This window comes from Sapajus apella, unplaced genomic scaffold (assembly GCF_009761245.1).
Source record: "Sapajus apella isolate SASKATOON/1434 unplaced genomic scaffold, GSC_monkey_1.0 scaffold2, whole genome shotgun sequence".
Classification (NCBI taxonomy): Eukaryota; Metazoa; Chordata; class Mammalia; order Primates; family Cebidae; genus Sapajus; species Sapajus apella.
In genome coordinates, this window is record NW_022436942.1 from 10,488,563 (window position 1) to 10,504,106 (window position 15,544).

The following is a 15,544-nucleotide window of genomic DNA, read 5'->3' on the forward strand; positions in this document are numbered from 1 at the left end:
AAAAAAAAAAACTTATATTTTGTAAAAAGCTTATATTATATGAAGCTTATATTATAGCAGCATACAGAAAGTTAATTTAAAAATTAACAAATATTGCCCAGTGTGGTGGCTTACACCTATAATCGCAGCACTTTGGAGTCTGAGGTGGGAGGATCACTTGAGCCCAGAAGGTCAAAACCAGCCTGGGAAATATAGAAAGACCCCATCTCTGAAAAAAAAAAAAAAAAAAAAAAAAGTTTTTAAAATTAGCCTGGCATGGTGGTGCACGTCTGTAGTCCCAGCTACTCAGGAGGCTGAGTTGAGAGGATCACTTGGCCCCTGGAGGTCAAGGCTGCAGTGTGCAGTGATTGTACCACTAAACTCCAGCCTGCATGACAGAGTGAGAGCCTGTCTCAAAAAAATTAATTAATTAAAATTTAAAGAATCTGTGCTCTGAGGAAAATACAGCAGGTTAGAGGGTTAGAGAATTACTTTAAGGGAGCTAGTTTTGTAGGCCCATTTTCTAAGGAAGTGACACTTGGGCAGTGATGTGAAGGCTGAGAAGAGTCACTTTGTAAGGCTCTCAGAAGAGGGCATTGTAGGGACAGGGAGTAGACAGTATAAAGATCTTAGCCAGAGCAGTTAGTTTGCTGGAGAAACAACAAAAAGGGCTGCTCTCGGAACAGTATAAGGGAGTTGGGTTTGGATTTGGTGATGGAGTTGGAGGGGTTAGGGGGGCTGAGTAATGCAGTGCCTGGCAAGGAATTTAGATCACCTTCTGAGTATAATGAAACCATGGAGCATTTTATGCAGAGGAGCTAATCTGAGGAATGTTTTAGAAAGAGCGTTCTGACATGGAAGGGGAAATAGAAGCAGAAAAGCCAGTTAGGAGACTGTGGCAGTTGGACAGGTAAGGCATGGTGGTGGCTTGACACCGTGGTAGTGCTGGAAGTGGTGACAAATAGTGGAATTTAGGACATGGCTTGAAGCAGAGCTGACAGGACTTGCTTATGGGTTGGATATGGAAGATGAGGGAGAAGGAAGAGCATGGATGGCTCCTGAGGTGTGACGGGGAGCAGTTGGGTAGACAGTGATGTCTTTAGCTGAGAAGACTGGAAGAGGGGAAATATGGAAATAGGAAAAATAATTCTGTTTTTAGAGAGGAGTTGGCAAATCCTCTGCCAGTACTAGAGAAAAAAGACAAGCATGTCTGTTCCTTCATTCAAATGACAGTTACTGAGCACCAGTTACTAGGTGCTAAGCACTGTGCTATGTTCATATCATTGAAAGAGAAAATAGAAAAGATTCATATCCTCAAAGAACTCAAAGCTAAATAGGTGGCAATGAGCTGCTAAATGGTAAGAACAGACTTGCCAAATTTGTGTTGCCACTGGAATGCAGAAAGAAAGCTCAGGAGACAGTAGTGCAGGCAGTACCTTCTGGAGCCTAGGATTGAGGGTCTGGGCTGGATAGCAAGAGCAAGGGGTGACCAACATGGCAGTGATTGTTAAAGTCACTGGAAAAAAAGGAGACCACTAAGGAAAGAGTGGCAGTAAGAAAGGGACCGAGGAGGGGACTCTGCCTGAGGAATACTGAGACTTACAGGGGAAAAATGTGAGCAAAGGCGATGAAGGTACACCTTGAAAAATGGAAGAGAACCAAAAGAAGGTGGCATTTTGGAAGCCAAAGAAAGAATTTCAAGGCAAAAGTCATGATCAGTAGTTTAAAGGTACTATGGAGAATTCAAGTTACATAAGGTAGGAAATGTCCTTTGGATTTGGCCATTAGGAAGAAAGACATTGCCATAGTATGAATAGATCTGGGAAGTCGGGGCAGAAGTCAAATTGCAGTGAGCTGAGGAATGAATGGAGAGTGGCATGTACAGAGACACTCTGCTTGCTGCCTGCTTTAGGAAATGGATTTTGAAAAAGAGTATGGCAGGAAAAATGCACTGACTGGATAAAAGAGACTGGAGACCACTGTAGGCTCCTCTTTTGAGAACTTCTGCTGAATTTACTTAAATAACTGTTGCTCTATTTTATATTCTTACATCCTTTATTCAGTAGTTCTCAACCAGAGTCAATTTTGCCCTAGGGGACATTTGGTGAGGTCAAGAAATTTAGCTGTAGAGAAAGAAGAAGAGACAACAGTTAGTGGGAGACTGAAAGTTCAGAAGGGTGTTATTTTATTTTGTGGCTTTGTTTTGTTAAGATTGGAGAGACTGAGCATGTTTGGGGCCTGACATGAATGAGGGAGAGAAGAGATAATTGATGGAATTAGATCCACAAAAGAATGCGAAAGAGAAGTCCAAGACAGAAGGTAGAAGACCTCTTCCTATGAGTTTGTAGAAAAGGATGTAAGACACAGAGAGACAAACCTCACATGTTCTCACTTAACTGTGGGAGCTAAACTTAACTGAACTTCTGGAGATAGAGAGTAGAAGGATGGTTACCAGAGGCTGGGAAGAGTAGTAATGATTGTGGGAGTGGGGTTGGTTAATGAGTCCAAAAAATTTTGGGAAGACTGAATAAGACCTGGCGTTTGCTAGCACAACAGGGTGACTGTAGTAAAAAATAATTTAATTGGCCGGGCCCGGTAGCTCATGCCTTTAATCCTAGCACTTTGGGAGGCCAGGGCAGGTGGATCACCTGAGCTCAGGAGTTCTAGACCAGCCTGGACAACACACTGAAACCCCTCTCTACTAAAATACAAAAAATTAGCCTGTCATGGCGGCATGTGCCTGTAATCCCAGCTACTCGGGAGGCTGAGGCAGGAGAATCACTTGAACCCGGGAGGTGCAGATTGCAGTGAGCCAAGATTGTGCCACTGCACTCCACCCTGGGCAACAGAGCAAGACTGCATCTCAAAAAAGCAAACAAATAAATAAGTGAATATAATAATTTAATCATACATTTAAAAATAGCCAGAAGAGTATAACTGGATTGTTTGAAACCAAAAGTATGGGCACTGGAGGGGATGGATACCCCATTTTCCCTGATGTGGTTATTGTGCATTGCATGCCTATATCAAAGTATCTCATGTAACCCATAAATATACATGCCTAATATGCACCTACAAAAATTAAAGTAATTTTTAAAAAGAAAAGAAAAGGACGTGAGAATATAAGTACGTTTTTAGCTGGCTTTTAGGTGGTTCATGTAAGAACTGTCAAGCGAGGGTGAGAAGATCAGCAGCTTGGAGGGTTGAAAAGGATGAAGATTTAGAATAGCAAATGGGAGGAATTAGTGAGGAAACCAGCGAGAAGCCTGCAAAAGGATGTTCAAGCAGAGTGGAAGCTTGAAGTTTATAGCAGCATCAACCTACACAGTGGAGTATGTTTTGTTTTGTTTTGTTTTGTTTTGTTTTTTTCAGAAGACCTCAGCTGCCAAGTAATAAGAACAGAGAAAATAAATGATAAGATTGAGCCAGAGATTGAGGTTTCCAGAGAAGGTTCAACAGAAGAACTAGTCAGGGAGGTTCAAAATGTTTCTGGGAGAGCAGATGAATAATTATGATAGTAACATCATAATTATTATGGTAATATTTATCAAATGCTTGCTCTGTGGCCTGTCGCTTTCTAAACGTGATGTGTGCATCAAATTGTTTAATTCTTATAACAGCAATGGCAGAGGATACTATGATTATGTCCTCAGAAAATTGAGGCACATATAATTGATGGTAGGCTGGGATTTTAACCCAGGTAGCCTGGCTTCAAAGGTCACACTCCCACCACTACAATGCACTGCTGTGTTTGAAAGAATCTAAGTGAGAGAGATGGGAATTAATAATAGATCATCCTGATAGACTGAGAGAAAAGGTAAGACTTAAGGAACTAGAGATCTTCAAGAGAAAAAGGAATAGTGACAGAAAGGAATGAGAGAGCTGATGTCTAGGAGGTTGAGGCCAAAGTGCTGTCTAAGAGTTTAGAATTTCAGAGAAGGTCAGGCAAGACTTAGGGTAGTGATTTGCTGAAGTAGAGTGGAGGTAAAAATCCTCAACCAGGAGAGATCTGAGAACTGGGAAGACAGTGTAATGGAAGGACCAGCCATGCAGGGAAATCTCACAGAAAGATGGCAGGACTTAGAATTAGGAGGGGAGTGTGAACTAGCTGCATTGCACATGCCAAGCACAATTCCACAGAAGGAGCTTCACTGTAGCTGCCTTCTGTCATGTCTGGGTGGTTTGGCTCACTTCATTCAGGTCTTTGCTCAAATGTCACTTGCTCAGAGAAGCCTTCTCTGATGAACTATCACTTTCTATTCTCTTTCCCAGATTTATGGTTCTGCTTAGCCCTTCTCACACTCTGAGATTACACTGTGTATTTATTTTTATTTATTTTCTCTCCTCTCCAGTGGAAAAACCTATGAAATCAGGAACTTTGTGGGTTTTGTTTATGAATGTTTACCTAGCACCCAATGTAGTGCTTGGAATACAAGAAGCTTTCATTCAGTCAATACTCGCTGAATGAGGCTGGGTGCGGTGGCTCATGCCTGTAATCCCAGCACTTTGGGAGACCAAGGTGGGCAGATCATTGAGGTCAGGAGTTCCAGACCAGCCTGGCCAGCATGGTAAAATCCCGTCTCTACTAAAAATACAAAAATTATCCTGGTGTAGTGGTGCATGCCTGTAATCCTAACTTTGGGGAGGCTGAGGCAGGAGAATCGCTTGAACCCAGGAGGCTGAGGTTGCAGTGAGTCAAGACCATACCACTGTACTCCAGCCTGAGGGACAGAGCAAGACACCATCTTAAAAAAAAAAAAAATACTCGGTGAATGAATGGATGGAGAGCAGTAGGCTCTCCTGAGGATCTGGGATCAGAACTTCAGATTGCATCAGGAGCTGAGATCATCCTCACTGTTTCTCTGGGGTTCCTGGTCTTTCAGTGCTGCATATCTGCTCCATTTGTCCCTGTAGACAAGTTTTCTCTGACTTTTTATTGTATGCAATTGTCCCATCTTTGCTGAAGTGCCCAGCCAGTTCTAATTTATCATTCTCAAGAGAAAGAATCTAGCTGGCCCAGCTTAGGTTTAGCATCCTACCCTCTAGTCAGCTGTGACCGAGCAAGAATCAGGTAGGATTTTTCAAGGATGGGTCACATGATGGTGAAGATACAGTTTTCAAAGAAGGCCGTCCAGCACACCCAGAATGTACAATAACTACAATAACACAACATTAGTGGTTAATTATTGTTAAGTACAATAACAATATTAGTGGTGAAATGCCTCTTATAATCCAATATCTTTATTCATTATAAATGGGGAAACTGAGGCTCAATTGAGGAAACCCAAGGTCATACAGCAGGGTGAGTAGTAGACCTACGTCTGTTGACTTGGAGTCTCCGTTTCCCATATCACATTGCATTGCCTCTTCAAAGAGATGTTACCAGCATGAAGCAATTGGAGCGAGTGTTCTGAACCTCTGCCCTACTGACATTCTTTGTTGCAGGAAGGTGGTTTGTTGAACACTGTGTGCACTGTAGAACATTCCAGGAGCACCCACTCACTACATTTCAGTTTGACATTACCAGCACAATTTGGTCTTCTTCATAAGCAGTATCTAAGTATTTACTTGTAACTATATATGTATATTTTAATATTTGTTGATTGAATAGTTTAGTATCTTAGATTTAAGCTCCTAAAAAATGGGAACTGTGTCCATTAAACCCACTTTGTTCAGGACCCAGCTTACTTGATAAGGGGCAGGAAAAGGAAGTGTAAGTTCATCTCCCCTTGCCCTTCATTGTTCCAGAAAGTAACCCACTTCAAAGAGATGGAAATAATGTAGAACAGGGCAAGAAAAGCTATGTTCTCATCTTGTCATTCCTTCCTCCCTAGCTCATGATAGACATCACTAGGTGACACCAGTATTCTCCTGCTGAGCCCAGATACAGCATCATAGTCCTTAATAAAATACTCTAGTTAGTCGTTACTAACCTACTAGTATCTATTGGAAACTATTGGATTCAGAAAAATTCTTTCTAGCCAGTCAAGAACTTGGGACATTAGTGGGGAATATCTGGACGTGAGCTGTTTCAAGACTGCTCAGTACTTTGGGCCCACTCCTAATTGTCTGGATGTAAGCCATCCATTTCCAAAATTCTGCCTCAGAAATATTTTACTACCAGATATTAATTCCCAAACCCTTGGACTTCAGCGATAAATTATCTCTATTTCATAAATATTTTGAGAGACATGCAGTGGCTAAAAAGCTTGACTCATTTTTGCCCAAATCTCTCTCCCCTTTTTCTTTTTTTCTTTTGGAGACAGTCTCGCTCTGTTGCCCAGGCTGGAGTGCAGTGGCACGATCTTAGTTCACTGCAACCTCCATCTCCTGGGTTCAAGCAATTTTCGTGCCTCAGTCTCCCAAGTAGCTGGGATTACTAGGTGTGTGCCACAAAGCCCAGCTAAGTATTTTTGTATTTTTAGTAGAGACAGGGTTTTACCATGTTGGCCAGGCTGGTCTCAAACTCCTGAGCTCAGACAGTCTGCCCCCCCTTGGCCTCCCAAAGTGCTAGGATTACAGGTGTGAGCCACTGTGCCCTGGCCCCAAATCTGGCTCTTTAATTATAGGTACCACACTGCACTGCACTGCACAAACATCATAGTAACTTTCATGGAATTATTTTAAGTTAAAAGTGTTCATAACCCATCATGCTAATAAATATGTTTAAATTTTTGTATTTCTTACCAAAATCCTTTACCATACATATAATTTTATAAAGCTGTAATCATAACATATGCACAATTTACATTTTACCTTGTTCGAGACTATCTTTTAAACACTGATCTCCTACTAATATCATGAAAAATACCTGAAGTTTCTACTTTAACTCTGAAGTTATTTTGTTGGTAAAAAATACGTCTTTGTTCTGGAAAGAAGTCTCAGTGAAAATCCTATCAAATGATGTTTGCCATCATTATGGAACCCCGCCCCCCGCCCCCGCCACATTGGTGGGAGTTAAACATTCACATTCCTCACAAAGAGTGTTCACATTGATGAATTATGATGTGGTGGTTATCTTACTGTGCCAACAATGAATGCTTCAGGCAGAAAAGCAGACCACTTGGAAAGCAGGAGACCTTTGTTTACCCAAATGTGTTTTTAATTATAGTATTAACAGAGATAAAGCAAAATCAGGGAAGTACAAAATAATTACATGCGAGTCTAACAAAATAAACATCATTTGTTCTTAGATTCTATGTACTTCCTCTAAATCTGCTGCTTTTCCAAATATTGGATCTTTTCCTCTTTACTAGCGTTTCTTTAAGAAACCCCAAATTAAATATGTCTTTGCTTTAACAGCCAAATAATTATATAAAGAAAAAATAACAAATATAAATCATGTTGGCATTTAAAGATTAAAATGAAGCCACAGCTTGAGCAAAGAGATTTATTAGTTGATATTTGTTCATCATTATGAATATTTCAAATCTCATGTAGTCAGAAGTGATTCATTACTGTTTTCCGGGAAGTGATAATATCTCCTGCAGTGTCATTAACAATGTTAATCTTGGTCAAGCTTCCCTGGATTAAAAATTTATAAAAGCAAAATATTGCTGTAGTAACTATTCTGGAATAGCATTTTCTGGCCCTCGTGTTTCAAAGACCTCACTTATACCAGCATAGCATCATGGGCAAGATGTTATAAGCATCTACAGATACACATATACAAATATATAGTATGCTCCCTTTCTCTTTCACAGAGAACTTTTTCTTAAAACAGGAAATATTAAATGGGTAGGACAGGCACAATGGCTCCACCTGTAATCACAGCCTTTTAGGAGGCTGAGGTGGATAGATCACTTGAGCCCAGGAGTTTGAGACCAGTTTGGGCAACATGGCAGAAACCTTGTCTCTATAAAAAATACAAAAATTAGCTGGGCACGGTCGTGGGTGCTTGTAGTTCTAGCTACTTGGGAGGCTGAGGCAGGAGGATCACCTGAGCCTGCAAAGGTCAAAGCTGCAGTGAACTGTGATTGTGCCACTTGTACTCCAGCCTGGGTGACAGAGTGAGACCCTGCCCGCCTCCCCCCCAAAAAAAGAAATAAAATAGTAAATGGTCACTCGTTTGTGAAATGAGTTCTACAAATAATGATGCTTCATGTGCATTTCCTTAGGGGCCATTTGTGTGCTTTATCCAAGTAATCAAATCATTTATTTCTGCTATGGCTGTAAACACTCGTGTGGAAGCTTTCTGCCTGCTTTCATCCCACTTCCTCAACTGAATCAATGTGTTCATTAGGGATCTTTGAGTTGCCAGCAAGAAAAATGCACTCCACCTAGTTCAATCAGAGAAGAGGCATTCACTGGAAGCGCAACCTGTGTTTCACAGCCAGGAGTGGCTAGAACCTGACTTCAGTGGCTGTCAAGGCCAGGCGCAGTCTCTCCCCTCATATACGCTTACTTCTTTCTTTCCTCTCTCTGCTGACTCGCTGCTGGTGCATATGGGCAAAACCTGGCCACTTCCAAAGGCCCTCTCTGTCCCCAGTCTGCATGCTAATTCCAAATTCTTAAACTGTCACTTTGAGGGTGGAAGGAAGGTGGAAATTAGCCTTTTGTTGTTAGAGTGTGGTATGGGGAGGACTCAGGATAGGCATGAATTGGAAAAATATTTTGTAAGTTAACATTTCTGACATTTGCAGCTCCTGAAGTCAGGAAGTAAAGCACACCTAAGTGGTTTTTTACCTACTTCATTTCTCTTTTTCAAATTAGCCAGTCTTTTGGAAATCTACTATGGGAAATAATTTTCTCTATCTCAAGTCCTGCTGAGAAATTTAAAGGGTACAAATTCTTAGTGAATAAATAAATATATGTGGATTCACTTCCTGGCACACAGGAGTGTTAGCTGAAGACAACCCCAAAGTCAAAGGTAGATTTTTGTTTTTTTGAGACAGAGTCTTGCTCTGTTGCCCAGGCTGGAGTACAGTGGCACAATCTCGGCTGACCACAACCTCCATCTCCTGGGTTCAAGCGATTCTCCAGCTTCAGCCTTCCAAGTAGGTAGGACTACAGGTGCGCACCACCACACCTGGCTAATTTTTGTATTTTTAGTACAGACAAGGTTTCACTATGTTGGCCAGGCTAGTTTTAAACTCCTGACCTCATGATTTGCCCACCTCGGCCTCCCATAGTGCTAGGATTACAGCCTGAGCCACCGTGCCAGGCCCGAAGGTATTAACTCAGTCCATGACACTCACTTGGTTGAGGGAGGAAGTGGAAAAGGCAGCTGATTCCCTCGCTCCCCTCTGAAGTAAATAAAAACCAGAGCGAAGGAGGGAGGCCAGAGAAGGAAGACCCAGGAGCAGCATTGAGGCTGAGATCCAGTTTGGGGATCCTTTGTATAGGTGGCTTTCTAGAAGTGGCGGGCCCAGGAAAATCAAATTTCTATTGTGTGCTCCAGTTTAACACTGTATGGCGAAACTTCTGAGTTGAAAACTCATCTGGTCTGATGAAACGTTTAATGCCTGAATTTCTCCTGCGAAAGGACAAGAGGTCAAGAAGAGCAATTCAAGGCCGAACAAAGAAGAGAGTCCTCTCTTCGATTCCATGAGTCTAATCCTAACCATCACCTCCAGTTTGCACAGACTCACATGTGTTAAATACGTGATTAGTAAATTAAACTAACGGTCTGAGGGCCTAATGGTTCTACTGTGGTTATATGCCGGATGGGCATCTGCCTTGAGTCAAGCTGATCAAGCAGGCCTGTGGCTAGCTCACCCATCCCACATGCCTGTCTTTAAGCTGTTTCCATTGTTCCTGAAACCTCTCCCCACTTCTTTCTAAAACCCTCAAAAGGGATTATGGTCATCAGCAATTTAGTATGAATAGATGCTATCTCTTCAATGGATATTTCCATTTTAACCTTATCTTTAATTGAAGGTCTTTCTGACTGTTAAAGGAATTTTAAGAAGAGTATATTTAAGAGTCTGTAGCGATTTCTTCCTTTCTGGGACATTAATTAGATCTGGGTAAAGTTAGTTTAGCTCTGTCCTGGGTTGAGATTCAGCCAGTGCACACAGATTCTCTCTCTGTTGCTTCAATATTAGCTTACTTCTTTACTGCCTGGCCAGTATCTGAACCCACTTTCACACTCTTCCAGTGACCCCATCCTCTCTGGGATTTCTAAAAGTTCCCCATTATACAGAAACTAAAGGATCATTTAATGTAGATGGGATCTCCTGGGTCCCTGTGTTCTAGCTCTGTGGTCAGCATCTAGTCTGGTTGTTTTACTGTGATTGATTGATAAGCAGTACTGTTCTGGCTGTGAAATATTTTGAATGTCACTCCTGATTCTACCTCTTAAATTGTACTTTCCACTATTTACATTACAAATTAAGGCACCTCTCCACCCACTCTCACTGCCCAATCAACAACCATCACACCAAACTGACATCTCTCCTGAAATCTATTTTCCCAGGTACCTTCAAACAATAAATGGGGGTGGAGTGGGGAAGAAGAATTACTGAATAGTACACTCTTGGAAAATACGGCTAGGTGTGGAAAGAATAAAATAGGACCTAAGGTTCTTAAACCTTACTATGCCTAAGAATCACCTTAGAGATTCTGATTCATAGATTGAAATGATTCAGGAATCATTATTTGTAATGCGTATTCAGGTAAATTTGATGTAGATGATGTGTGCATCACATTTGAGAAATACTGAACTCAACTGTTGCTGCGAATTACACACAGTTGCCTATGGATGGGACATGTATTGATCACTAGGAGCTTAATTTACCAGGATTTTAAAGGCATTCATCTTATTTCAGTTCCTACTGTTTTAGCTATAGGTGATTATGATGCAAGTATTCCCAATGCATTTTTATTGATGGGTGCTCCAGTCCTCAGGTTCTATTAACACACTCTTTTTTGTTTTGAAATTACAGAGTCTGTCATCCCAAGTAGTGGAACATTTCATGTAAAGCTCCCTAAGAAACACAATGTGGAACTTGGAATAACCATAAGTTGTAAGTAGAAGTTATTTCTTTCAAATAATTTTTAAAGACATTAGAAAACTGTATTGTTGACTGTTTTGCAGGTGTGACAAAGGTTTTACATGTCTTTGCCAAGTTTTTATGTCATGATACAGAAATGTGGAGTTAGTCACACCTCCAGCACAAACTGGCTGTGTGAGTGGGACAAGTTAGTCAGACTCTCTCCAATCTTATATTTCTTCATATGTAAAATATTTTCTAGCTGTCCTTAGCTATCTAAGGATAGCTAGAAAATATAGGATTGTTTTAATTGTTGAATAAAATTACATATTTATCTACCTAGTACAGTGCCTCGCAAGTGATGAGTCAGTACTCAATAAACATGTATCTCACACCCCAGATGAATAATTAGATGAGAGATAGATGCACATACATTCTCTACGTTTAATATTGTGAATTATTAGTATATTGTATATATTATTAGTTTATTGTATATTAATTCACAATGTATTGTGAATTGTTTTTACAATAATCTATTTAACAAAAGTTACATTTACTTACTTTTAAGACTGTCTTCCTATCTGTCCACTATGCATCTACAATCCTTTTCACAAGACTAAAACAGTATCTCTTAAGTAAATCCTTGAATTCCTCCATGGTACACAGTACCTGGAAAACTGAACAGAAAGGAAAAGTGGACCATATAAATGTACTTAATTTTCTCCTTTCCTCAGGCTCTAGTTTTATAACTGCTTTTTTTAAAACAACTTTTAGAATGTTAGCTCCAATGGACTTTTCTAGAATAGAAATTGAGGGTTTTTTGAGGCTTTTAATATCCATAGTCTAAATGCATCCATAAATGTCCCAAGAAAATGAAGCAAATAATAAAGGCTTAAAGACCAAAGGAGACATAGAGGTAGTAACTGTGACCAAGAGCTGTTTTTTTCAAGAAAAAATGATGAGGCCACATAAAAGTGCCTCACTACACTCTGTCAGATAGCAATTCTGTCAGTGACTCAGGCAAAAAATAAATAAAAGTTCTCAATTGGGCAGTGTGAAATGCTGCTCTCTGGTTCAACATGGATAATATAAATTTAATACTGAAAAATGAAATTTTATTTATAACCAATAAGCCACACGTGTCTACTGTAACACTAAAAAGAATGGTACTGCAATTCAGAATAAATATTAAGAGCAAGAAGCTATATGTATGAGAGAGAGCCTAGATTCTCCCAAACCCTAATGTGACCTACTGAGAGAAAAGCTAAAAGATGGAATGGGATTTTAGAGACTTCAGCACTATCCTAAGTGTTCCTAAAGTCATTTATTTTTTAGATTAGGTTGCTTAGCCTCTCAGTGTGTTCACTATGCATCAAAGATGGTATGTCACTATAGTGTCAACAGCTACAGCTACTAAAATTAAGAAAGCATATCAGGATTTACTATTCCAAACATATTTAGGGCTCAAAATGGCTTCTGCATGCAAACCCTCATACAACTTTAAGGCTATTCTATTTAATTTTATTTATTCCAATCCATTCATTTATTGTGTCAGAACTAGCTGTGGAAGTGGTGCGTCTTGGAGTTGTGCAGTATATAACCTGCTTCTGTACACAGAGACCCTGCCCCAACTTCCATTCTTTCATTCTTCTGCCTTCCCTCAACAAATGCATCCTAAGTGTCCACCATGCTCTAACCCCAATGCTAAGCTTTAAGAATATACGCCCTGTCCTTCTAGATGCATCCTGCTGGTTGGTATTCTGAAGTCCTCTGTTCCTCAGAAGCTTCTATCACCACTGCCATACAGTTATTTTACTCTTAAATTTTAAGCAGGAAAATTGCCTTTCAATTTGTTTTATATGATAGATGTATTCTTAATTACAAATTGGTATAAATCAAAAATGTAATTTAGCCCAGAAAGTATCCATCTAAAAATATCCTGCGGTATATTTCTTATTTTAAAAAGTAGACATTTATATGCTAATTTGAGATATAGTCTTATACACAAACTACAAAATATTTGTTTTATTCACATGAAGAATCATTTAATATTATGCTTTATGATGATGTTTTGTTTTACATGAGTGTTTTACTTCTAAAATGGGTTTTAATAGGAATAATGGCAAAAATCTGAAAACTGCCATAAAGATGGCTTGAATTTTAGCCAGCCACAAGCAAACAAATTCATGGAAGCTGAAAGTGTTGTGCTGTTCTCAGATGGAGAAATGATACATGAACTTGTCAAACATGCTTGTCAGTTCTTCTAGAGCTGCAGCTCCATTTACACAACTAATCATTACCACCATGCTTTGGTTTTGTCCCCTCATGGAAAATACTCTTATTTTACCAGATGAGAAGGCCGACTTTGCTTTTTAGAAAAATTTTTTAAAAGGCCAGAATCCATTTTCATTGTTATGAGTTAGTAAAATCCTGAGGCCTAGCACAGTTCCTGGCACATACAAGATAGTTATTTAATACCTGTGTTTGCTGAGTGAATGAATAAGAAACTTTACCTGCAAACAATTTTTTACTAAGCCCTATGCACTCCAAGAAATTAGCCTCCAGGGGAGATGATGAATGAATATAAATGTTTGTGCAAAGGCTGATGCATGGACTGAAGAAGGATTGACTTGGAAAATAATTAAGAGCAAGGACTCAGAGCCTAGACTGTTTCATGCCCCAATTCCCTCAACCTCTTTGTGCCAAGTTTCTTTATCTAGAAAATCGTGTATATATTACCTTCCTTATAGAGTTGTTGAGAAGATTAAATCAATTACTGTATGTAAAATGCCTTGGACACGTTGTGAACCCTAACAAACATTAGTAATGATAATCTTCATCATTATTTACTTTACATACAGAGCCTTTTGAAATATTATTTATTTATGTTTTATTTTTTGAGACAGGATCTCACTCTGTCACCTGGGCTGGAGTGCAGCAGCACTATTATGGCTCACTGTAGCATCAACCTCCTGGGCTCAAACAATCTTCCCACTTTAACCTCCCAAATATCTGGGACTACAGGCATGAGCCACAATGCCTGGCTAATTTTCAAATTTTTGTAGAGATGAAGTCTCACTGTGTTGCTCAGGCTGGTCTTGAACTTCTAAACTCAAGCAATTTTCCTGCCTTGGCCTCTTAAAGTGTTGGGATTACAGGTGTGAGCCACCACGCCTGCTAAAATATTTTAAGCACAGCTCCAGCCCACAAAATCTAGTGCCAACATAAGGAAGAAATCTGGGAACCCTCTTCTAAGACACACATGGATACTGTTAGTGAAACCAAGGTGCTGCGAAGACTTGATTCTTCTCACTATCTCTATACCAAGTCCCCTTTCTGTCTTCTTCACCTTGCGCAAGCTCTGAGTTATTAAGAAGCAGCCCCTCATCTCTGAAAGCATACCAGCAGAGCCTTTACGGCTCACTCTTCATACCCAATTGACTGAGAAATGAGTCTGTCTGATTTTAGACATAGTGAGCAGTTTCAGACTAATTTTCTTAAGTTCCCGATGACACATTTGCAGCGTATTAGCACCAGGCATTGCTTTTATTGATGTTATTGCTGTAATATAATATTGTCACTGATATAGAGTGATTTATTGTAGCAAATAAAGTAGAACAACCTAGCAGAAGGATGCAGTCTGAGACTAAAAGTCACATCCTGATGCCTCCACACCTTAAGTCAGAAACCCTAGAGCTCATACCTTCCTGCACAGCCTACCTCCCTTTCAAGTCATCGAACCCTGGTTGTCTCTGTCACGTGCCATTATCAGTAAAGTCCTTTTCACATGGGTGTTTTCCCTTGAGGTTTTATTGAGGGGTTTGTATCTGTTTTGTACCAGGCATGGCACTATGCAATTTTATGTGTTTTCTTACTTAATCCTCAAAGTGGCTCTGTGACATCCATCCCCATTTTACAAAGAGGAAAGAACAACTCAGCTGGGTAACCTGCCCAAAGACCGAGGGCTAACAAAAGGTGAAGCAGGGATCGAAACCCATTGTCTCTGACTAGCACTGGCTTCATTGTCACCACACCACTCATCCCTGTCACCATCTGATTGATGAAACTCCTTATATCCTATATCAGAAAAGCAAAAGGCAGTATTTTGTGAGTACAGTGAATTCATTGGCTTTCCTTTTTAGTTCTGACTGAATTGTTTGCAGAAACAAAGGCTTGCTTTATTTTCTTATAGAATCACAAAGCAGCCTTTGTAATGACAAGCACAACAAATCTGTCATTTTCCCCTAAGTCTTAAGTGTATTTAGTAGAGAATGGCTCCTGTTATTTTGCCAACTTTGCAGTAAAAAGCTCTATTCACTGCTCCATTTCAAATCAAATAACTTGTTTTACTTACTATGTATGACATCTACGGTTGCAATTAAAGTCAAGCTGAATGATTAAGAGTTTGTATGTGTATGTGTGTATATATGTGTATATGTGATTATGAGTGGTTTTAAAATTTCTGAGGTCAAAATGTTACCAAACCAAACTTGGGTCCCCTTGCCCAGCATACAGAAAAAGCCAAACACTGATACTAGAATTTTCAGCAAGAGAAAGTGAAGCATTTGTTGCAGGGCACCAAGCAAGGAGAACTGGGCAACTAATGTTTAAGACTGAAACTCCCTGATGGC

At 40.0% G+C, this 15,544-nt stretch overlaps 1 protein-coding gene across 13 annotated transcripts in view; it reads left to right on the forward strand.

The window, feature by feature from the left end:
* GRIP1 (glutamate receptor interacting protein 1) overlaps positions 1 to 15,544 on the forward strand; it is a 702,506-nt gene that overhangs the window by 603,954 nt on the left and 83,008 nt on the right. For all 13 annotated transcript variants that reach the window (XM_032284375.1, XM_032284413.1, XM_032284348.1 and 10 more), the window contains one exon: positions 10,866 to 10,946. In XM_032284375.1, the coding sequence (XP_032140266.1) occupies positions 10,866 to 10,946 (81 nt within the window). The remainder of the gene's footprint in view (positions 1 to 10,865; positions 10,947 to 15,544) is intronic.